The 23,154-nt window shown below is 57.0% G+C and overlaps 9 protein-coding genes across 9 annotated transcripts; 3 read left to right on the top strand and 6 right to left on the bottom strand.

Moving 5' to 3' along the window:
* Window positions 1-821: 821 nt before the first annotated feature.
* On the top strand, window positions 822-3,092 carry B0T15DRAFT_522310 (glycosyl hydrolase family 3 C-terminal domain-containing protein). The gene has a single exon (XM_062868614.1). The coding sequence runs from the start codon at window positions 894-896 to the stop codon at window positions 3,018-3,020; it is 2,127 nt and encodes a 708-aa protein (XP_062727484.1). The 5' UTR covers window positions 822-893; the 3' UTR covers window positions 3,021-3,092.
* Window positions 3,093-3,118: 26 nt separating this feature from the next.
* Window positions 3,119-4,240, top strand: B0T15DRAFT_83295 (uncharacterized protein). Its single transcript, XM_062871367.1, has one exon. The coding sequence runs from the start codon at window positions 3,557-3,559 to the stop codon at window positions 3,995-3,997; it is 441 nt and encodes a 146-aa protein (XP_062727483.1). The 5' UTR covers window positions 3,119-3,556; the 3' UTR covers window positions 3,998-4,240.
* Window positions 4,241-4,436: 196 nt separating this feature from the next.
* Window positions 4,437-5,481, top strand: B0T15DRAFT_83284 (uncharacterized protein). The gene has a single exon (XM_062871366.1). It carries the CDS (start codon window positions 4,591-4,593, stop codon window positions 5,371-5,373), a length of 783 nt encoding a protein of 260 aa, XP_062727482.1. The 5' UTR covers window positions 4,437-4,590; the 3' UTR covers window positions 5,374-5,481.
* A 284-nt stretch (window positions 5,482-5,765) lies between these two features.
* Window positions 5,766-7,196, bottom strand: B0T15DRAFT_522308 (uncharacterized protein). Its single transcript, XM_062868613.1, has one exon. The coding sequence runs from the start codon at window positions 6,790-6,792 to the stop codon at window positions 5,905-5,907; it is 888 nt and encodes a 295-aa protein (XP_062727481.1). The 5' UTR covers window positions 6,793-7,196; the 3' UTR covers window positions 5,766-5,904.
* A 209-nt stretch (window positions 7,197-7,405) lies between these two features.
* Window positions 7,406-9,070, bottom strand: B0T15DRAFT_522307 (uncharacterized protein). The gene has a single exon (XM_062868612.1). The coding sequence runs from the start codon at window positions 8,779-8,781 to the stop codon at window positions 7,750-7,752; it is 1,032 nt and encodes a 343-aa protein (XP_062727480.1). The 5' UTR covers window positions 8,782-9,070; the 3' UTR covers window positions 7,406-7,749.
* A 4,187-nt stretch (window positions 9,071-13,257) lies between these two features.
* B0T15DRAFT_83260 (uncharacterized protein) lies at window positions 13,258-14,624 on the bottom strand. The gene is made up of 3 exons (XM_062871365.1): window positions 14,443-14,624; window positions 13,407-14,384; window positions 13,258-13,348 (listed from the first exon to the last, which is right to left on the bottom strand). Exon 2 carries the CDS (start codon window positions 14,331-14,333, stop codon window positions 13,599-13,601), a length of 735 nt encoding a protein of 244 aa, XP_062727479.1. The 5' UTR covers window positions 14,334-14,384; window positions 14,443-14,624; the 3' UTR covers window positions 13,258-13,348; window positions 13,407-13,598.
* Window positions 14,625-15,271: 647 nt separating this feature from the next.
* B0T15DRAFT_572014 (uncharacterized protein) lies at window positions 15,272-17,874 on the bottom strand (the record flags this gene model as incomplete). The annotated part of the gene is made up of 2 exons (XM_062870877.1): window positions 15,272-17,271; window positions 17,329-17,874. 2 exons carry the CDS (start codon window positions 17,872-17,874, stop codon window positions 15,760-15,762), a joined length of 2,058 nt encoding a protein of 685 aa, XP_062727478.1. The 3' UTR covers window positions 15,272-15,759.
* Window positions 17,875-19,954: 2,080 nt separating this feature from the next.
* On the bottom strand, window positions 19,955-20,610 carry B0T15DRAFT_389487 (uncharacterized protein; the record flags this gene model as incomplete). The annotated part of the gene is made up of 3 exons (XM_062864493.1): window positions 19,955-20,052; window positions 20,145-20,432; window positions 20,523-20,610. 3 exons carry the CDS (start codon window positions 20,608-20,610, stop codon window positions 19,955-19,957), a joined length of 474 nt encoding a protein of 157 aa, XP_062727477.1.
* Window positions 20,611-21,434: 824 nt separating this feature from the next.
* Window positions 21,435-22,586, bottom strand: B0T15DRAFT_83226 (uncharacterized protein). The gene is made up of 3 exons (XM_062871364.1): window positions 22,551-22,586; window positions 21,546-22,489; window positions 21,435-21,491 (listed from the first exon to the last, which is right to left on the bottom strand). Exon 2 carries the CDS (start codon window positions 22,437-22,439, stop codon window positions 21,621-21,623), a length of 819 nt encoding a protein of 272 aa, XP_062727476.1. The 5' UTR covers window positions 22,440-22,489; window positions 22,551-22,586; the 3' UTR covers window positions 21,435-21,491; window positions 21,546-21,620.
* Between the last annotated feature and the right edge of the window lie 568 nt (window positions 22,587-23,154).

Raw genomic sequence — 23,154 nt, 5'->3', positions numbered from 1 at the left:
TTCTACACAGCGACAAACGTTCGATGGCCAGTCGACTGTCCAACTGACCCTTCCGAGCTGACGGAGAGCTTCCCATTGGCATTTCAGGGACAATGGCGGGCGACGAAAGCAAGCAAGGCCTGCTGCGCGATGCCAAACGTGCATCAATCGACAGCAGCGACGGCCATGGCTCCGACTCGGACCTCGAAGCAACCGACTACGTCGACCGCCCCAAACCCCCCGACCACGCGAGCTCGGCGTCCCCTCCTCCGAACATAAAACCCCAAAAGCGATGGTGGTTTATACGCTTCCTGGGCCGACGGAGCCGCTGCTGCATCGGCGTCCTGGCGAGCGTGATCGTGGTCTGGATCATCATCAGCGCGGGCGGAGCCTTCGTGTACAAGAAATACAAGCAAGAGCCGCCCTACGGCCAGTCGCCGCCGTGGTACCCCACGCCGAAGGGCGGAACGGCCAAGAGCTGGGCGCAGAGCTATGAGAAGGCGGCGAAGATGGTGAGCAAGATGACGCTGGCCGAGAAGGTCAACGTCACGACGGGCACGGGCTGGCAAATGGGGCTGGCCGTCGGCACCAACGGCCCCGCGGTGCACGTCGGGTTCCCCCAGCTGCAGCTGCAGGACGGACCGCTGGGCATCCGGTTCGCGGACAACATCACCGCGTTTCCCGCGGCTATCACGGTGGGCGCCACGTGGAACCGGCAGCTGATGTACGCCCGGGGCAAGGCACACGCGATGGAGGCGCGCGGGAAGGGCATCAACGTGCTCCTGGGCCCCTGCGTCGGGCCGCTGGGCCGCATGCCGGCGGGCGGGCGCAACTGGGAGGGGTTCGGGGCCGATCCGTACCTGCAAGGGGTGGCGGGCGGCGAGACAGTCAAGGGCATCCAGAGCGAGGGCGTCATGGCCACCATCAAGCACTTCGTGGCCAACGAGCAGGAGCACTTCCGCCAGCCGTGGGAGTGGGGGCTGCCGCACGCCGTTAGCGCCAACATCGACGACCGCACGCTGCACGAGCTGTACGTGTGGCCGTTCGCCGACGCGGTCAAGGCCGGCGTGGCATCGGTCATGTGCTCGTACAACCAGGTCAACAACTCGTACGCGTGCGCCAACAGCAAACTGCTCAACGGCATCCTCAAGGACGAGCTGGGATTCCAAGGGTTTGTCATGAGCGACTGGCTAGCGCAGCATGCCGGCGTGGCCACGGCGCTGGCCGGCCTCGACATGACCATGCCTGGCGACGGGCTGACATGGGCGAACGGCGACTCGCTGTGGGGACCGCAGCTGACCAGGGCCGTCCTGAACGGCAGCGTGCCCGTGGACCGGCTGAACGACATGGTCACGCGGATCGTGGCGGCTTGGTTCCAGCTCGGCCAGGACGACGAATCCAAGTTCCCGCGCCAGCCCCCCAACTTCTCCTCCTGGACGGACGACCGCATGGGCGTCTTGGCGCCAGGCAGCCCGAGCGCGCAGGATCAGGTGGTGGTCAACCAGTTTGTGGACGTGCAGGCCAACCACTCGATCATTGCGCGTGAGGTGGCAGCCGAGGGTACGGTGCTGCTCAAGAATGAGGGGTTGCTACCCATCAGCCGCCAGGGGCCGTCGGACTCGAAGCTCAAGCTGCGTCGCAGCACGGCGGAGAAGGCCACCGGGAAACGACATGACGGGAAGTTCAAGGTCGGCATCTTTGGGGAGGATGCTGGTCCTGGAAAGGGACCCAACTACTGTAAAGACCGTGGCTGTAACCAAGGCACGCTTGGCTCTGGCTGGGGTTCCGGGGCTGTCGAGTTCCCATACCTGATTTCACCCGTCGAGGCTCTCCGCAAGCAGTTCGACAGCTCCAAAGTCGAGCTGCATGAGTACCTGACCAACAAGCCCTCGTTGAGCGGCGGGGACAAGGCCACTGTCGACGAGCTGGAGCTGTGCATCGTCTTCGCCAACGCCGATGCCGGCGAAGGGTTCGTCGGGTGGGAAGATGTGAAGGGCGACCGGCCGAACTTGAACCTACAAAACGGCGGCGATGATCTGATTTTCGACGTGGCGGCCAAATGTGGCGATGGCGCCGGCGATGTCATCGTCGTGATCCACGCCGTCGGTCCGGTGCTCATGGAGAAGTGGATCGACCTGCCCAACGTCAAAGCCGTGCTGCTGGCCAACCTGCCCGGCGAGGAATCCGGCAACGCCCTCGCCGACGTACTCTTCGGCGACACCAACCCGTCCGGCCACCTGCCCTTCACCATCGGCAAGTCCCTCGCCGACTACGGCCCCGGCGGGCAGGTGCTCTACCGGCCCAACGGCCTCGTTCCACAACAAGACTTCTCCGAAGGGCTGTACATCGACTACCGCTACTTCGACAAGCAGGCCATCGAACCCCGCTTCGAGTTCGGCTTCGGCCTCAGCTACACCTCCTTCGCCCTGACCACCCTGCGCGTCACGCCCCGGCAGCGCAAGTCCCCTCTCCCCAAACCTCGCCCCTCTCCGGCCGCGCAACCGCCCAGCTACCCGACCGCCATTCCACCCAAGAGCGAGGCGCTGTTCCCGACCGCCGGGTTCCGCCGGCTCGAGAAATATGTCTACCCGTACCTGTCTTCGTCCGAGCTGGATGACATCGAGGTGGGGCAGTACCCGTACCCGGAGGGATATGATACCGTGCAGCCGCCCAGCGAGGCTGGTGGTGACGAGGGCGGGAATCCGGATCTTTGGGCTATCTATGTCGAAGTTACTGTGGATATCAAGAATGAGGGGCCTGCGGCGGGGGCGGCGGTGCCGCAGCTTTATTTGGAGTATCCTGATGCTAGTGGCAAGGAAAGGGAAGGAGCGGTGGTGGACTTCCCTGTGCGAGTACTCAGGGGGTTTGATAAGGTCTATCTAAAGCCCGGGGAGGTGAAGACGGTGACGTTTAGTCTCACGAGGAGGGATCTGAGTTATTGGGATGTGACGGCGCAGAACTGGCGTATGGCTACGGAGGGACGGTATGGGTTTAGGGTGGGGCTGAGTTCGAGGGATTTGAGGGTTAGTGGGAGTTGGTGATGTCCTGTTTGAAGGGGCTGTGAATCATTGATTTAGCGTGTTCTTGGATTATCAACGTTGAGTACTGCGCTGTCCCTTGGGTCCCATGTCGCATTCGAGCCGTGAAATGATTCAGGATGTTGCAAGGGTGTCCCGTTCCATGTCAGGAGGGTTAGGGTCCCTCTTCGCCAAGCATGTCCCCATCCGATCGGACCCTGAAAATCCCCGGAAAAGGGGCCAGTGGTGTCCCTCTTCGCGATCTCGCAGAGGAGGGTTTGCCTCACCGCATCTTCCTCGGACCTCAAGCAGTAGCCCAAGCACCGCGCCCCGATTCTACCAGCCGTTCACCTTTTTCTCCCGAGCCTGCTCCTCGGCCATCGGTTCCGTCCTCTGGACGAATTTGGCGACCGACCCTGCCCCTCGCGCCGTTCCCATTTCAAAGTCCCCTCGCAAACCCCGACAAAGCACCGAGACTCCGAAAAGGAACGCCCCTACGCCAGCCGGTGGAAAGAAACGGAACAGAAACAAGATAAGACAAGGGAAAAGAAGGACAAAAAATGTCAGGCGCCGACAGCCCCGAGATCCTCGCCGCGTACGACGCGGTACGCTCCGACAAGGACGCGACCAACTGGTTGCTGATCTCGTACGCGGCACCGACGGGCAACGCGCTGACGCTGTCCAAGACGGGCACCGGCGGGCTGGCCGAGCTGGCGGCTTCGCTGGACGACGGCGAGGTGCAGTACGCGTACGTGCGGGTCGAGTACGCCAACGACGCCGAGAGCAAGCGGGTCAAGTTTGCGTTTGTCGTGTGGATCGGCCCGAACACCAAGGTGATGCGCAAGGCGAGGGCCGGGCTGGAGGCCGGGGCTGTGAAGAAGGTGCTGAGTCATTACAGTGTGCAGGTGGATGCTGGGGAGAGGAGGGATTTGGATGAGCAGGAGGTTGTGAGTAGGTTGAGGAAGGCTGGGGGGGCGGATTATAATGGAGGGAGGGGGTGACGATAGCACTAAGTGGGAGACGAAGAGAGGAAGAGAGGGGACGCGGCAAGTGGTGATGTCCGGTCGACAGGCATAGCGTGGTTCCGGCGGAATATACCAGTTTGGCGTGTTTTTGGATATATCGAATCTGGTCGAGACAGCGTGCTTTGTGTAGTTTCGTCTGGTGTTGCAAGCTCCATCTATTCCACCTGGCTTACTAAATGGGTACGATACATACAGGCTACAGGCACAGGAATCGCGACAACCACTGCGGCCGCGCCGTTGTCTCGTGGAGGTTGACGTCATGCTTCAGACGGAGACACAATGTTCGGGCATTGTGGTCGATCCAAAGCTAGCTCCGAACCGCCCAACCACCACGCAATCGTGGTTATAAATGCGGTTCGGAGTTAAGGGATTATTAGCAAGGCGACACCGGATCACTAGCACCCTTTTATCAATCCGACATACGGTACCCGCCACCCCCCTCCGTCCAGGCGTTTACGCTCGTCGACTTAACAGTGGACATCCCTTCTCTACAGACTTCCTCCATTCCTGTCAACACCAGCGACCAACAACAAATCCAATCCACCAAAACCGCCACCCCCATAACGAAAATGGCCCGCTTCTTCATCACCGGCTCCTCCGATGGCCTCGGCTCCCTAACCGCCAAACGGCTCACCAGCCAAGGCCACACCGTCATCTTGCACGCGCGCAACGCCGAGCGCGCCCGCGCCGCCGCCGCCGCCTGCCCGGGCGCCGAAACAGTTTTGGTCGCCGACCTGAGCAGCATCGACGAGACCAAGCGCCTCGCGGCCGAGGCCGACCGCCACGGGCCCTACGACGCCGTGATCCACAACGCGGGCGTCTACCAAGACATGGCGCGCGTCCCCGGGAAATCGCCGGGCTTGCCGACTCTGTTTGCTGTCAATACCCTCGCTCCGTATGTATTGACCTGTTTGATGGCGAAACCGAAGCGGTTGGTGTTTGTTGCGTCGGATGCGCATTTGGGCGGGAGGGCGGATCGGAGGGGGAGGGAGCTGGTGGAGGGGACGAGTTATGCCGATAGTAAGCTGCATGATGTCATGTTGGCGAAGGCGTTTGCGCGGCGATGGGCTGGAGCTGGGACGGGGTGCTATTCTGTCCATCCGGGGTGGGTTCCGACGAAGATGGGCGGGCGACAGGCGCCGGAACGCATTGAGGATGGCGTGGATACGTACGTGATGCTGGCGCTTGGGGAAGGGGAGGAGGGCTGGAGTCCTGGGGGTTATTTTGTGAACTCGCGAGAGAAACAGCCCAAGGCGGTGGCGGATGATGTAGGGTTGCAGGACCAGCTGCTGGCGGAGCTGGCGGAAATCAGTGGTGTTGCTGTTCCGGAGAGAAGTAGAACAGAACGGTGATGGGTTGGGGCGAAACCTATGTTATTTCGTATGTGCGGAAAATAAGAAGAGACTGCGAGGATATATCCCATGCATACTGGGTGGCTTCCGGCTGAAGCTCTTCCGTCTCCTCCACAGGGCAGCTCCTCGGAAGGCTGACGGGCAAATGAGGTCCTTCCAGGCTGAATCACGGTTCTGTCAAGGTCTAGGAGGCGAAACTAGTAACATGACCTTTCGATGGATCCGTTCTCGTTGATGCTCTGCAGGCGAATGAAAACAGACCGCCAAGTCTATCAAGTCAGCCCATCTCTCGGGCTCTCACAACTACACAAGTCCAGCTCTCTGGGTCAAAATGAGCAGTCGTCGCCAGCTTTACTGATTTCCGTATGAAGAAACTACCGGCCAAACCTTTCGCATTGTATACGTACAATATATTCATGAAGGATGACTGGTGCTAGTATACATAATCTATCATCTATACCGTTTCCCTCATTATTACTTAACCCGGAACACCGACAACAGCATAGATAACCATCCTATTCCTCAACAGTGTCAACACCTAGCCGAGAGCGAAAGCAGAATAATCACACCGGGCAGCACCAATCCCCACCGCTCTCTCAGATCCCTCCAGCTCCCAGCTCCACTCGGCTTCGGCGCCCCCTCGCCCGAGGAGGCAACGCTACTACCAGTACTAGTGGGAGCAGCCTCGTGCCTAACAGCCGTGGGCGGGTACACGCCGTCACACCCGCCAGAGCCCGTCGCGTCCTGGTTCTGCCCGGACCCGGTGCACACGCGGCGTCGCGGATCCTCGCAGTCGTAGAGGTAACCCCCACCCTCGACGACGGCGGTCATGGTCGGTTCCACGCCGTTGGGCTCCCCCACGACGCTGGCGTGGAGGAACACGTCGCAGAGCGACGTCGTGACGGCCTTGCCGCTGCCGTCGGTGCTGGTGTAGGCGTAGGTGGTCACCAGCGTGGCCAAGTCCGTGTTGGTGGCTTGCGACCGCAGCTCGGCGGGCACGCTGACGCGGGCGGATTCCGTGTACCGGAACTGGGTGTTGCTGCAGAAGGTTGGGTTGGACACCGTCAGCGGCACGAAGTACCGCGTCTGGATGAAGGGTGTGCCTGTGGTGGAGGGGGTTGGAAGCGCGTTGGTGGGGACGGCGAAACCAGGGGGGAGGATGCTGTTGGTCGTGGTGACGTTGATGGTGATATATTTCCCGGCTCCGTTATAACCCAAGTAGCGGTTCCCAACGACGGTTTCGACGGCGACCTGGGAGACCGTGACGGCTGCCGTGACCGTGACGGTTTTGGATTCGTCGTTGACTGTCCGGAATGTTGTGACCCTGGGAAGAGTAACATAGGATGTTTGTTGCCAGCCGGCCGTGCATGTGTGTGCAATGGCCAGCAACGGGAGAACAATCTTCGGCAGGGATAACATCGTGTGATCGTGCACAGCCGTGTCGCCGTGAAGGATATGTGTGAGTGAATGGGCAGCTCTTTTCACGTTGCTGGACGCGCTCCCTGGAAGTCTTTCTTATACATGCCCTATGGTCAACGAACTCTATTGCACCACCTGTCAGCACAATCCGAGATAATCTCGCGCCCTCACCTTTTCTAGTGCGAGGCAACAGCATGATTGGTCCGCTCGCAATCATCATGGGCCCCATGGCTGTCTTTCGCTGCAGCCTGCAGGCGCACCGGGAACGGCAGGGGTTGGAGATTGACTGCGCCAATGGTTAGGCGACAGCAGCATGCCATCTGCCCTCAGCCTCCAATCCATCAGGGAACAATATTTATCGGACCCGTCAGACAACACCGCGGGTGTGGACACGGGAGATCCTGACCACCTCACCGCATCGGCCTTGGCGTGTCTTTCAACAATCAACTTCAAGTTCTCGACGCGGTTATCGAAGACCCGGTAACAGCCAAGGTCGTAGCGACAACCCTGACTGGCTAGCATTGTCTCAAGGACGACATTACACATGATTGAGAAAATCCACGGCAGCAGACACAGTTTCATGCGAGCATATTTTCTAAAGTCTATGATCTGTATCTTCAGCCACTGTGTTTATTTACTAACCCAAAAGGAGAAAGGATCCCAAAGTCGCATGGGCATCTTGGCATCACTCGCAGCATCCTTCCCAGGTTGCACTCAAAAAAAATTTATACCGCCGCTATCTGCTCATCTTGGGAGACCTAGCTGGTAGGTAAGAGTATCAACTAAGGTACTACTAGCATTCTTTGATCACCCAAGTAATAAGTCTACAACAACTTCCCAGACTCGCCAAACCCCCCGTCCATTCCCACCACCTCCCTCCTCCTCTTCTCCCCCTCCCCTTGCGACAATACAACCTCTCCACCATAACCTTTTAATGAGAGAGGTCAAAAAGAGTTTTCAAGGGGGCGGATCACAGTACCCAAACTCGGGCTGACATCCGACAATGTACGGACAATACTGGTCGCCATCGCCACAGTACCCAAACTGGCTGCAGCACCGCCCAAAGTTGGACCCCAGACAGGTCACGTTGTTCCCGCACCGCCCGTCCCGGCTGGAGGTCATGCCGGCGGGGATGGAGACGGTGGGCGATGCCGATGTGGTCGTGCTTGTTGTCCTGCTGCTGGTAGTACTCGTCGTCGTCGTCGTAATTGGAGGAGGAGGAGAAGTAGTAATCCCGCCGGATGAAGTAGTACTCGAAGAAGCACTAGTGGTGGTGGTAGTGCCGTTGGTAGGCGGATTCCCCGGCTGGCCGGGCACGCCAAAACACGCGCCAAACGCGCCCTGGCAACCGGCGCCGCAGTAGTCGAGCGACGAGCCGCACCAGAAGAACTGGGAGCAGCAGGGGCCGAAGTTCGGGTTGCCGATGCAGATCGTGTTGTTACCGCACTGCCCGTTGGTGGTCACCTGGAGCGAGCCCGAAGGTAAAGGGGCCGAGAAGGTGCTGCTGCTGCTGCTGCTAGTTGTTGGTCGACTAGTTGTGGTGGGCGTGGTGCTGGTGGTAGTAGTAGGGGGAGCAGGCGTGCTACTGCTACTAGTTGTGGAGGATGTGGTGCTCGTTGGCGTGGGCGCGGCGGTCGTCCTCGGCCATCCGCAGACGCCGTAGCTGGGCTGGCAGTCGAAGAGCGGGTGGCAGTGGTCGATCGAGTCGCCGCAGAAGCCGTAGCTGGAGCAGCACAGGTCACCCGCGCACCGGCCATACTGGGCGCCGCATTGGCCGTTGTCCTGCCGCAGGCCGAGCTCGGCGAAGTCGCTGGTGGCGTTGTTGTGATTGTTGCGGTGCCGCGTGCTGAGTCGCGAGAGGTGTCGGCGGGCGGCCATCGCGGCCACCTCGGCGACATCCCCGTCTCCGGCTGGGCTGGCACCGACACCGAGTGCGCCCGTCCAGCACAGGGCGGCTGCTGCTGCCAGGCCGACGAGGATGGATTTCATTTTTCTTCGACAGCAGTCACAGTCGAATCAGGGGACCACGTTCTTGCGGGATCGGCGAGGAGGGAGGGTGCAGATCAGCGGGATGGGGGACGTCGCGCGTAATTTGAAGCCCTCCATCCTCGTCCTTGTCAGTCTGGCTAGTATCCGGTTGCCGGCTATCAATTCAGGAACCTGGCGGTAGGGTCGGATTGCCAAAGAGTGAGCAGATACACAAAACGGAGCGTTTGAATTAATATAAACAAGCCAAGCAGTAGCACCTCGCACTATCCGGGCCATTGTTGTGGTGTACCAACGGCGTCTAGAATGAGGCTAAATATTAATACACTTCAGCCTGCCGGCTTTACCGAGTCGTGCACCCAGCTGCACACACGGCGGAACTCATCCCGCGTCACCGCCGCCGTCGAAAACCACCTTGGCGGTAACCCGAGAAAGCTCCGCACATGGGAATGTCCCCTCGGCATTCGCCTCGGGCCTCAGCATGGGCCCGCATGCGGAAACTCAATGGGAGAGCAATATCGGGCGACAGACCCCAGGGCTCGCTTCGACGCAGGGGAACGCCAAAGGGCCACAAATGTGCTTTTGAGATATCTGGTAGCGTTGTGCCAGCGCTCCCAATCGGGTAGAAAGTGAATTGATGCTGTGTCCGAAAATGGCCCGTCAGGATATTGGATGGACGAGGATGAGATGGCATGCCACCCGTCACCTTCCCTGCATTCCATGACCGCAAGGAGCTGCCCCTTATCCGGGTTATGACCGCGGCGACCATGTGGACTGCTCTCCTCCGCCGTTGCAGTCCCGTTGCAGCAATGCCACATGATAAGGTCCGTCGGGCTAAAGGCGCTGGCGTAGATGGATGTAGAACATGCACGCGCTGCTGGCGGCCGGGAGTAGGGTGTACATGGACTGGTCCTGGTGGGCCGGCGGCGTTAGATTTGTCTGGGACTTCGTGGCGGAAAGCCGATCGAGAGGCCGAAGTGTGAAGTGTCTGAACTCGGGCCGATTCCCTTCCATCGTACTACAGGGTGCATCAGAGACCGCTGCTCTGTTAAAGTTATTTGAACACTACCAAGAGCTTTGTGGCCTTCGTGCTGACTATGGCTTTCAAGGCCTCTCACACCTAGGCTCTGATTATCTTAGCACATCAGGAGTCTCTTCCTCTACATACCACAGTACACTTTGTCTCTGCCTCTGACCTCTGCATATTGCAACACACTCCAATTGACATCACAAGTCAGACATTTTACGCTCGACGAGACTCTTAGGTAGGTTCTCAACTGCCATAGAGCTTGCTCTCGAGTATCTGCGTGGCAAAAAGTTCTCGAAGCGACGGCCTTACTCGCGGTACCCGTAAGGGTCCCGCACGAGGAGTGTTCCGCGTCGGTGAATCAAGCTGGTTGGGGTCATGATCATTGGTCTCATGCTTTCAACGGGTGTGCACTAGGCTCTAGCAAATTGAACTGAGTATCGCTGACTACCCTAATTAGCTACGTGCTGAAATCAGGAGTAGCAAGGACAGGCTAGCCTGGTACTGGAGGTCCCGGTAGAGCAGGAACAGGGGCGGAAGACTGGAAACAGGGTCTCCATGTACACAAGGAACCAAGGTCTCCAGAGTCTCGGACTCGTCAAGCAAGCAATACAACCTATGTGACTTCCTAAGTTCAATCACTAAGGTACGGATGTTGTACGTATCTCCGAGGCGTACATAACCCAAAAGGATCCGACCAAATCAAGTAGGTTCGTCACACAAAAGGTCCCAGTCCCTTGCTATCTGTCGCTCCCTCCCAAGACCCGTGCAATCTCAGCAGCAGAATTTCTGTCCACAGCTGTCGTAGCACCCGAGGTTGCAGTAGCAGATCTGTGGGCTGGCCTCCGCCTCGGCGTTCGGCATCGGGTTCGGCAGAGCCAGAGCGCTGGTGACCAGCAGAGCGACGGCCGTGAGGAGCGTAGTGTACTTCATTGTGACCTTGGAACTGCCGTCAGTTACCAGGATGCTCGTGAATATGTGCTGCTCTACAGATAACTTACAAGATAAGTACTACCGGAGCAGAGAAAAGGGATCTAAATGGCGATGATCCTGAGAGCGAAACTTCGAGTTGTATAGCGCGTGAAGGCTGATAGAGGGCTGGAGAGAAGGATGGAGAGTTAGAGACCTCTGCAGCAGGTTGGTAACAGACCTGTGCTTTATATAGGTAAAGTCCAACTGTTGTGTTCCTTCGCCTCAGCGCGTGCCAAGCTCCCACTGCCCTGTTCTACCCAAACCCAACAACGCCAGCAACGCCCACTATCGTCCACGTGCATCATGATGTGTCGATCGTCTCTGCGATGACGGGACAAGCGACCGGTTATTCTCTCGAAGGAGGCGCAGGAGCAGAGGGGAAACGCAGTGATTACGCCTACTAGATAGTAGAGAGTCACATTCTGAATAGACTTGGCACTGAAAGGATTCGAAGGATTCCTCGTCTGGATGAATGCTCGAACAAGACCACGCATCGAGCCAATTAGAGCCGCACAACTCGGTCGTGAATCCGTCCGCGGAGGGCCAGTCTCCGAATCCAAGCAGCACTAGCTGACAGAAGTGCGCTTTCGGAGGACGAAATGCTGCAAGTTAGCTGGGCTGGTTGCTCTCTCTTCAGCTACGCGCAGCTCGCATCATGCATATTCACAGCAGCTATCTTCGCTGTGTTCTCGGAGATGCTTGCATCATGATGGACAGGACCAATTCCATGTCAATCCTTGGGGAATGATCATGGCCCAGAGTACCTTACTTGCTGCGTCTGTAGCTCGTTACGCATAGTCTTGTTGAGCAAAGAACGTAACGAGATACCTACTTAGTATGTATCATGACAACATCGGAGTATCAAATACTCATTCTCCATCCAACACTGCTCTTGCCGGAAGAATCACGGCCTTCGCCTGACCCCCGCATGCATGCAACGCTCCTCAGACTGGCTTGCTCGGACTAGTGGTCTCCTCTGATAACGGCTCGCTCGGACTGGTTTGCTTCTGCTTGTCCGAGAGTGCAGTACAAGTAGTTGCAGTAGATGGGTGTTGTGGTGCGTCGACGATGAGACGCTGCACTCTTATTACTAAAGGGTGCCGGACTGCAGCGTCACCCAGAGGGATTTGCCATCGTCGCTTATGGCGAGGCCCCTCAACGCCTTGGTTGTTTGGCATGTTGTTTAGGCGGGATTCTCGGTGTCTGGGATGCGGCTACTGTTGTATCAGATTAGCGAAGTGTTGGAATTGGAGCTGGGTATTGTTTAAATTTTTTCCTAACAACCTGGAACACCTTAAGGGATGGAATCTGGTGAAAGTCTCCTATTGCAGATACGAATTGTTATACGTGGAGTATTCGGAACGAGAGGAGATTAACGCTGATGGATGTGTAGTGTGGTTGATTTATGCTTGGATCGTCCGATGTGAGAGGGAGTATTGGGCCATCAGCCCTCAAAGGAGCGGAGGGAACCTGGAAATTTCCCCCTTTTTCGGTGTGGCTCTACCTATCAAAGTGGATGGCTACTCAATGATCCCACGTGGCCCCTCGCACGCCGAGGACAAACAGCTTCCTTCGGTACAAATTGCGAGTATGAAATTAGTGGTGTGGATTGGGGGGCGAAGGTCTACTGTGTTGACTGTGTAGCAGCGGCAGACCTCCCGCTGACATTAGCATACTTAGACTAATAGTACTAATGTAAGGTACCTAAGTGGCCTCTCAGGGCAAAGCGTAGAGAGTTGCACCTTCCACCATACAGAGTAATGTTAGATACCTGAATTAGGTCCGGACCAGATCGTAGGTCCGGTGCAGGGACGATGGAGTTATTCCGCCGGAGGCACCCCTAAGTTCTGACCCTCGAAAACCTCTACATCATAAACACGTGTCCCCAGTGAACATCTGCAAGAACATCCACATCCCGACCCTGACTCCCCACTACCTCTCGATATCGTTGGAGGTACTGTTGGCGCAGCACCCTGGGCGAATCCTTCCACTTCTCATACTCCTCCCTGGAAAACCAAACATCCTTCAACTTCCTGCAAAGCTCTGGGTCATCCGCAATCTCAATGGTGATGAGCGGGGGCAACAAGTAGTACTTGTACAGATCGCCCTGCTTCAGCGAACGAAGGGTATTCTCCAGGATGAACGCCGCCTCCCTCACGACGGTATCTTGGGCGACCTTAAACTCGTCGTTCTTCATCTCGAGGAACTCGGCGTAGCTCCCACAAGATCGCTTGAAGTGAGACCGAAGTTCCGAAACGAACGTTTTGGCAATCTCAATGCGCTTCTCATAAACGATGTCTAGCTTGAGAGGTGGAAAGGGTTCTGTGCCGATGGCGACAATAGCTCGGATGCGGTGCTTGACATAATGATCAGCCGGGGCAATGTACTCGAGCCAGCCGAACTGCTGCGCACTGGGATCCAGGATAACCCGCTGGCCACCTGGCAGTGTAAGGCGGTGTATCTCATGGTCCCAAAGGGTGTTATAGTTGAGAATCAGGTCCTTTGAGGTATACTAGCCCTTGTGCATGTTCCGCGGGTTGACTATGATTCTTTAGATCGACTTGGCGGTAGCTGAAACTATGGTCAGACATGTGCATCATGACGATCGGCCATGAAACGGAATACTTACGTCGAACCGAGAGCTGAAAAATGGAAAGAGCCCCTCGGGTGACTTCTACGCAATTCGACGAGAAAAGGGCAGCCGACCAGGCCTCCTTGGAAGGCGCAGATGGACCATCCAAAGCCGACTGTCTGCATAGAATGAAATCGCCCCGGTAGCCTAGGCCCACATCCGTCTCCGAGGTGGTGCGAAGCGCATGAATCATGTTGTTCTCCTCGCGGATCTCGATAAATTGCCGATAAGGGTCAGTTGCAAACTCGAGAAAGAGAGCAAAGATCGCCTGGAACGTCGATGCTGCGCGGTGGAATCGCCGAAGGCCGTTGCAGGAGATCCTGTGTTACTCCCAATGCGATATCTGGCAGGCTTTGCCGCAGTAAGCCGTGACGAAGGTCTTGTTTCCAGCGGTCCGAACAATACATCCAGCGCACGCAGCCAGCTCTGAGTCGGTGCTTCCGCAGCCCGCACACTTCCTGGCATCTGGGCTCTCGGGAGGTGAGCGTGGTCGACTTCATTCGCGGTCTGCTGCTTCTCGTACGGCGACTCCTCATCTTTCTTGCCCATCGCTACCCAGCGAAAATGTCGAAGGTATTTGGCCTTGGCGCTATGGTCATCTGTGCGAATCGAGGCCTTAACCGCCAAATGGGCAATTGCGCTGACAAGCAGATGAGGCCGTTCTACTCCATGGCCCACAGCATCCGATACATGCTGGAGAAAAAGTTTGCAATCCTCATCCATTAAGTCAAAACGGCGGAAGCTCGCATCCATTGAGGAATTAGGGACATGCATATGATGCATGACTTCCTTGAGGAAGTCGACCACTTTGTCATGAATGCATGGAAGAAGGACCTGATCTAGCTCCGTCCGGGCATTTAGGATCGGAAGACTAGGAAAAAACTTCTCCAAGGGATCGCCTTGGCCTGGATCCTGGGTCGTCATTTTCTGTTCGTCGAGATGAGAGATTCGTTCGTTGAGGAATGGCCACAAATCCTGAGCAAGAACCTGATTAGCAACTTTGGTGAAGCTCTCGTTACGATTCTGACGGTACCTTGCTTTCTTGCTGCCCTGTCACAATAAACAGAGCATAGAGGTGATGTACAACGGCCACACGATGTTGCAGATGAAAGGCAGTGTGCCTCTTGGTGGGGGAAAAATGGGGTGGAAGGGTTGAAAAATCGAGATCGGTGAGATGTTGAAAAGTGTACGGCGGAAAGTAGCAGAATACTCAAATACCCCGCCAATAATTCAAAATTAAAGAAGCGAGAGACGGTTCAGCGGCAAGTAAATATTGAAATGGATAGCACCAAACAATTGTGAGATCAATTTGTATGCCACGCCTGAGATATGTACAGTTCAGGGGGCCGGTAAACAAAGACCCACACATCCTCAAACATGCCTTAACAACCGACCGACGTTGAAAGGATATACAGAGTGCGGTGGGCGCAATCTCAACGGTGCTTGACAAATATGCAGATGTCCTGAGATCCAGCTCTTCATTGCCAACTTGAAGTCAGGTGGGATCTTCGTCACTTCTTGGCATCGGGTTGCCGGGTTGGGTCTCCTTTTTCGCAAGCTTATTCATTGCGCAGAATGCTCATTCAGTCCGGACTTACCCGTTCCCTTACCGGTCTCCGCAAATAAATCACTCAAGAAGATGAGGCTGAGGAAGAGATAAGAACCGCAGTGGCATGTCACATCGGTGGTGGAATCCCCCGTCGGGCCCGTCCCACCTCAGGCTGCCCAGGTTCTTCCTTATGTACCTTACCCCTTCGCACCTTCCCACACCGTCCTTTTGCCGAACCACTCGCATGACCATCAAGCGGCGTTCACATGACACATGTCGAACCTGATGGTGGCACTTTGGATTCTGAAAACCTGTTGATTGCCACTGTCCTTAAGCAATGAATCAGATGGTCGAGCCAAATGAATCCTAAGCTGCTAGACCAGGACTTTGTCACTCGTCGAACTGAAATCGCAAAAAGGCAGCGTCGTCACCACGGTGCAATCCCCTCAAAGTGAAAGGTTACCACACCAAAACGAAGACCGTTGAGCCATTGCCGCCTGAAAAGGAGATCAGGCTCTCATCCTCGGTCCCGTACCGTCAGAAATGAAAATAAGGAAAATGCAGTGGACTCGAGACCGCGAAACCCGTCCCCAACGCCGCCGATAAAACCTGGCCAATAACCATCCCATGACCACGAGGCAGAGGAAGAAACGAAATAAAAGAAACCGAAACGCGCAAACCGACAAGAGAGGAAGAACTCGAGAGACTCAAGTGATGAACCCTGAGGGCCTGATCCACCAGTCTCCAAACCACCAGCCAGAACCCCAACCTAAAGCATCAAATCTCCCCCATCCCGTCCAATCATGAATGATAGTCCCATGGAGACTCCGTGTAATCGGCGGTGTACTCCGCGAAATAAAACTCCGGCTCGTCAAACTCGTACTCGACCCCGCGCGCCGCGAACAGCTTCTTAATCGCGCTGTCGTACTCGGCGCCCTGCGCCTTGGCATTGTCTGCCAGATTCTCCCACTGCGCACGTGTCACCTCGCTGAGGGTGTCGTTGTCGGGATCCTCGCCCGGGAACGGCCAGGGGGTACGATGCAGTGAGTCGGTGATACCGCCTGCGCGGAGGATGACGCGCTTGAGGTTGGGGAATCTGATGTGAGGCCGCTGGTCGAAAGAGGAGGACGAGGGTGATTCTATGTCCATGTCGGAGTCGCTGTTGTTATTGTCGTGGTACTCGACTGCATCGGTTGAAGAACGAGCATTCGCGGGTGATGATGATGCGGTACCAGTGATGATGGCCGAGTCCACGGACATGGGGGAGTATGGTTCGTCGCTGATATCATCTCCCTCATCGTCCGACCAGTTATCCTCATCATTGTAATGGTCGTCATCGCCGCACGCGCGGGCCAACATGCGCATGTCCTTCACATGCATGGCATAAATCCCCGTGATTTCCAGGGTCTCAATGTTCGAAGGCAGCAGGGTGAGCAGGCGCTCGCCATCCCTGTGGCTCTTGCCATCCGTGTGCTTGTCTCGCAGCAGCACGCGCGGGTACAGGGAAGGGAAGTAGATATTGTCGGCCGAGAGGGACAGGTGGCGGAGCGAGGCCAGGTCTCGCAGGGACTCGACAGTCCGGAATCCGTCGTCCCGGATGTCGTCGTGGCTCTGCGCGCGGATGCCATCCTTGAACAGGTAGTTGTGGGCCGTGTCAATGCGCAACGTGCGCAGGTTCTCGGCGAGGTCGAATTCGTCGAGCAGCGCGAGGACTGTGGTCCCTTTGACCTCGTCCCCCGGCCGGGCGTCGCCCTCTGCGCCGTGGGCGATTTGGAAGGATACGTGGCGAAGGCTGCGGGGCGAGCAGCACCGGATGATGTCGCACAGGGCGTCGCGGTTGATGGAGACGAGATCGAGCGTGGTGAGGTTGGCGAGCGTCGATCCGGTCACGGCAAGGCGACCCCAAGCAAAGATGGCGCTGGCGCTAGGGCCGGCATCGACTCCGCGGAGTCGGAGGATGCGGAGGTTCGGCACCCGGACGAGCAAGCCGACGACCTTGGCGAGGTCGACTTTGTACCACGCTGGCCGAGCACGGGGGCCGGTCTCCACATAGCCATGACCGGACTGAGCTCCGAGCGTGCCCAAGTACGGGCTGTCGGTGTCCAGGCGCATCTCGACGATTTGGGGGAGGCGGCCGAGGTCGACGGTGTTGGTGGGCGGTTGGGGGGTGGCGCCCTTGACCTGGATCCGCGGGGTCGGCTTGGTCGCGGGAAACAGAACGAACGGCCACTCGCTCAGCATGGCGACGGCCGTCGCCTTCCTCGCCAGCTTCAACAGCACGAAGGCGTTGAAGCGGGCGACAGGGAACATCTCCTGATCATGAAATATTAGCGCTAGTGGGAGCAGGATCAGGACAACATGAGGACTTACTTTGGCGAAGGGGGCGCTCCCGGGACAGCGGTCATCCCCGCCATAGGCGTGTAGGAGGCCCTGGGCGTGACGGAAGAACAAGGTGTCCTCCGTGCCCTCGAGGCCCTCGAACTTTGCCAGCGCAGCGTAGCCCTGGCCGTAGACGGCCGAGGCCACCCCAAGCGCCGCCATCGTCTGGACCTGGCGCGGGGAGAAGCACCCCACGAACTGCTGGTCACCGTCACGGTGACCAAGCCGGATGACGCGGATGTGCTCCGCGAGCTCGGGTTTCTCCAGCAAGATGCGGACGAGGCGGGAGAGGCAGTAGGTCCAGCCGGAGCGGCGGCCGCACACGACGTGGAGGCGCACCTGCTGCACCAGGCGGGCCATCCGCACGTTGACCCGGGCCAGGGCGGCCAAGGTACCGAAGTACCCCGGGCCCCGGAACCGCTCCGGCAGCTCGAAGCCGTCGAGGCAGTCCTCCCCAGCGCAGTGCGGGCAGAACTGCGAGCAGATTTGCACCAGCACCGCGTCGGGGAGCTCAAGGAGGGCGGTAACGGTCGCCATGCTGTTGGCGACGGGCACGGCGGAAAAAGAAGGAAGGGGGAGGGGAGGGCACAAGCGGGTGGGACGGCCGGAGGGCTGAGGACGAACACCGAACGACGGCGCGCGCAACGACAGCAGAACCGGACGGGGAAAAACGAAGGCAACGAGGGCAGCCGGAGCGCAGAGGACCGACGGAGGCGCGTGGAACGAAGAGGGCGAAGATGGTGCGGCGAAGGGTGAAGAGTGTGAAGATGTTGCGCGCGAGAGAAAGAAAAAAGCGAAATATCGGCTGCGGCGGTGGAGGAATTTATAGGACTCCGGACCGGGAAGCGGGTCTCACGGAGCGGGTCTCACGGAGCGGGTCTCACGGAGCGGGTCTCACGGAGCGTGTCTGGCGAGCACAGCGGGCACATAATATCAGTCTTCACACCATTAATGCACGTGAAGCCACATTGTCTATTCGACAGCGGGACCCGCTTCTTCCGTACTACAGTGCGTCGCCGAATAGACCTGAAGCCTTCGGAATAGAAAGGGGGTGCGTCCGAATACCTTATATCTGGGAAATATCAGCGTTGCGGAGCGGGCCGCACCCAGGTGTTGCTGGGGATCTGGCGGTGGTAGAATGCCGCACAACCGGTCGTGAAGTTATTCGGAAGAGAGATGCTGCCGAAGTGATCCGCAGGCCAAGGAGTCTACCGCTCACCACCCGCTCGGAAGGCACGTTAGCTAAGTCTCGGCGGGAATGTTGGTGGGATACGTACTTAGTTGAAGTTGTGTCGAGTGCGGCAAAGTCCGTGTAGCTGCTCAACAGTGGGAGTACGGTTGCGCTCAAAGCCTTACGCTATACCGGTGAGCACTGAGCAGCATGTTGTGGTTCATAGCGACCTTGTCGTGGTAATCCTATGAGGAGCTCAAGGTTGACGACAATCGTGCTAGTTGTAGGGTGTGATAACAGGGACCCGGCCCCACTTTCTCCCTGTCTGATCCGGTGAAGCCGTGGCATCAAACCGGCATCAAAGAACAGGGTCTGGTCAGGGCATAACTACAGATAAAACGACGCTACCTATATGTAAGAAACATCTTCTAGATTGCGGGTGTCATAGATGATAGATCACAAGCAAGCAATGCAAATAACGCTTTATCACTCAAGGGCAGAGGGATAGGGTGACGCACCCTGACCAGCATGCCCGATGATTCTGGCTTTAGCTTTGTCAAAGCAGAGTCTTTCAACTTGTGGACTCTCAGTGGCTGTCTTTGGCTCCCCATGAAAGGGACGGCGTCTGCATCTAAACGCTATGTCGGCTATGATGCAAGTCGGGCGATGGCTTTCTTTTGACCCAGCCGCCAGAGGTGAAGTTCATGTCGTAGATATATGAATACCGTCTCGGTTGCATTATGGCATGGACCATGCAGCTTAGCTAATGGGAGCATCCAATAGAGTGAAAGGGCGAGGGAGAAGACGGGTGACCTAAGCCGCACGTATCCGCAAGGTCTAAGAATGCTCCTTAACCTCAACAAAATGCCGCATAATCTTCCCGCAGCCCGCATAACAAAGCACCGAGCGTGACTGACAGCTTAATCCTTGCCTGATTACTAAGTATGCAGCTTCAGTCTCCAGCTTTAACCCGATGTCATATTGGTAGATGTTGCCAGCGGCAGACGCGTGGGGTCGACGAGTGGCCACCGGATGCTTGGTGCAGAGATTTAGACTCGGAAAGCGGACATGGATCCACAGAGAAAATGTCCGCTCCCGCGTCAAATCTCGACAGGGCCATAATAAAAAGAAGGTACAGATGGTTTATTGTCTGAGCAAGAAGTGGCGGACTTGCGGGAGCAATAGAAATAGGGTCCAAATCCACCATCTAAAATTACACCGGCTGGTCCATCTGCAATCAACATCGCGCGAAACTTTGCCAGGGGCCCCGGCCGGTTCCAACTGGAGCGTGGGTGGACCAGCGCTAAAACGGCAGTCGGCTCGCGTGGTTCAACGGCTTTTGTCCCCACTTCCCCGGATTCCAGGTGGGCCGGCTATGTCTGCCACCCTTTTGACCTTTCTTGTTTGATGAATGCGAGATGCAACCGCGAGGGACGCAGCCCCTGTCTAGTAGGCGTAGAGAAGGAGGAAGGCAACCATGAGGGCGAACAGCCCGGTAGCTTCGGCGAAGGCAAAGCCCAGAACGGCGTACGAGAAAAGCTGGCCTGCAATTTGCCAAGGATTCGTCAGTCCCCGTCAATTCCTTTGCGTGCAATGGGGGCTGAGGATGCGGCGGATTGCCGCCATCAATTCTTACCTCTCATGGACGGATTGCGAGCGACGCCATTGATGAGCGCGCCAAAGACGGTGCCAATCCCGACACCGGCACCCGCGAGACCGATCGTGGCGGCTCCAGCACCGTGCACCTTGGCAGCGGTAATCAGGGCAGCGGCGGTCGACTCGACGACTACGCCGCGGCGCTGCATCGCACCGCGCATCATGGTGGAAGCGAATGTGTTGCGGCCGCCGTTGAGAAGCAGGCCATTGCGTCCGGTCGCCTGGCGAGCGGTGGAGATGGTGGAGATGATGGAGCTGGGGACGCGAGCTAATGTTGAGATGGCCTGGTCAGCGATCGTGGGATCGTGGCCGCGGTGGAGCGAGCTGACGAGCGGCCCACACTCAGTGGAGAACGTACCCTGTCCTTGCGCCATTGACATAAAACGAACGGGCTGCTTCATACCCAGGCGGGCGACGACGCCAGGCAACCGGCTTGAGGCGATCATTTTGGGAGGTTGTTGATGGAATTGATGGGTGAGGGAGTTAGACGATGGTGGGCGGTTGGGATTGAAACAGAAAGGGAGGAAATGAGGAGCGGGAACGAGAGGGGGTGTGAGGAGGGCTTGGGATGAACCTTGGGACCGTCTTCCCATTTTAGCCTAGTGCCGAAGACACATGACTGCGGGGAATGGGATTGGTTGGCAGGTGCGGCCGACTTGGGGTGGGCTGGGCTTTTTCTGGGGTCGAGAGGACGGCTTCCGGGGAACACCAATCCGGTTCCCACCATCAGCATGGCAAGGCCCTCGCGAGGAAGGGTATGGCGGCGAGCACCGTCATATGCTGCCGTTGAGCACATCGGGTTTATCAATTGATCGATGTCCTACAGGCTATCTCAGGCCATCTGAGCATTTCGTTCGTTCTTTAAATCCACCAGTGTCTCATAGAAATTGACGAGTCCGAAACAAGTGCCGCGCATGCACCACCCTGTCCCTGCCTCCAGTTTTCTCCAGACGACCGTCGTCCCAAAATACATATGCCCCGCTCCTTGATGGATCTATCAATATACTCGCCGTACACATTCTTATACCTGCCTTCACCTAAGGTGACCCATACCGACGGAGGCGCGTCTTCCCTGTCGCACAGGAAGGGAAGCCTTTCGCGCGTGTCCGCGGCCCGGTCCTCTTCTGAGGGCGGATAGTATTCACGCCTGTTACCCTGACAATCCATCCTGAAAAACTGGTCGATGAAAAACCATGTATTCACGATGTACAGCCGGATTGTCTCAAGCAGATGTTCGAAGTCACGGCATTGGAAAATTTCCAGACCTCTACGAACAGTGACAGGCCTCGTGATGCCGTTCCTTGTATCGCGTTCTCGCATTCGTCTGCTACACCGATGTGTTAGAGGATGGACAACAGTTGTTGCCTCAGAGGATACTCACGGCCATCAGTGAGGTCCAAGGACTCCATTTCGTCAATGGATCGCAGGATGTCGCACACTCGACCGTACCTCTCTTTCACAAGGAACAAATACAGTCAATCTCTTCAATCTCCCAGGGGTGGAGCTTGCAGAAGAACACGTCTAAAATCTCGTAATCCTCCCCGCACACGTACCGTAGGAGGTTACGGCAGAGCTCGAAACGGTATAGAGCACGGAGGAGGCGCGCCCGCTTCGTCCAGGAGAGACTGTCGAGATGAAGTGAGGGATCCAGATGCTGGAGGAAGAGGACGGCGCACTGTTCCACAACCGGACAGATAATAGAAAGGTGGAAGGACGCCATGGCAATGGCATCCGCCTCGTCCATGTTGATCTCTGACAGGAGCTGATCGGGGGATAAGTTGCGCAGGCTGTGATACTTGTCCATGTAAAGCGACAGATCTTCCAGGCTGATATTTTTTCTGCGCCTTGTGGGAAGTGAAACAGACGTATGCACGGCGTAGGCATCCACAAGCTGGTTGCCAAGGGAGGACTTGAGAGCTCGACTGAGAAGGGCTTTGCGGTCCAGTCGGTAGTGTTCATGGAACACGGGTGATGCGCGCACCAGCGCCCTCAGCTCCTCAACTCCAATGTCAGCGACCGAGGAGAGAATTTGGTTTCGCAGCTCGGCTGGGAGTGCCTCGAGTGCGCTGGCAGTCGACTCGGAAGTCGGCGAGCCTGAGTGGTCCAGCGGCGACTGTTTGTTCAAACTGCTTTCGTCGCCGCTTGTTGCATCGATGCTGATGTCGGCGGGGTTGATATTCGGCTGGTCCCGACGCTCCGGTGCGACATCGTTTGCCGCGTTTCGCTGTCTGGGTGACCGCTTGAGGAGATCGGATATAGAACCCAGACTCAGCATTGTTGCTTGCGACGTTGGAATCGTGCGGGAAAGGTCGATGTGTCGAATATCTAGTCTTCAGTTAGTCACACGACACATGAAAACAGGCTTGACCCAGCAGACTTGACTTACCACGCTGGATGTGCTGTTCGCGCAGGTGCCGGGGTTGGCCTGGGGGATGAACAGGAGCAGAGAGCTCAATGAGAATTGTCCGTGATGAGGTAGTTGTTTTCGATGCTGAGTTACTGAAGTAGATTACAGTTTCCGCTTTAGAAGCTTTGTTGTTCTAGACTTCTGGCATTTGGTTAGAATCCAGATTCTGGGTGTGGCTCGAGTCGGTTCAGGAAATTGAGTTTGTGGGGGCAAGAACGCAGTTCTACCTGCACCCAAATGTCAGATGAAGCAGTTAATACGGCAATACAAGACGTCAAGCATACCAAAACCAGACCGAAGTAAATTCCATCGAAATGCAGAGCAGGAAGCAATAATGAGAGGTTCATCATACTTGTGACTCCACAGTCGGGTAAGTCGTGCATACTGTATCCTTGCGCAGCCTTTTTCCAGACTGCTCTACCACACAAGGACGCGCGAGTCGAAAGCATGTACAGATTGATATTTGCAAAGGAACAAGCAGTCTGGCATGATAACTAACTATCTACAGCGAAGAAACCGGGCCCGATTCCTCACAGAAAGGCAGAGCAAACATCACCAAACTGTAGCCAACAACTCCATACAT

The sequence above is a fragment of the Chaetomium strumarium genome, assembly GCF_033439665.1.
Source record: "Chaetomium strumarium strain CBS 333.67 chromosome Unknown B0T15scaffold_1, whole genome shotgun sequence".
NCBI classification, from domain to species: Eukaryota; Fungi; Ascomycota; class Sordariomycetes; order Sordariales; family Chaetomiaceae; genus Chaetomium; species Chaetomium strumarium.
The sequence above is the reverse complement of the archived record's forward strand: the minus strand, read 5'-3'. Positions and strand labels throughout refer to the sequence as shown.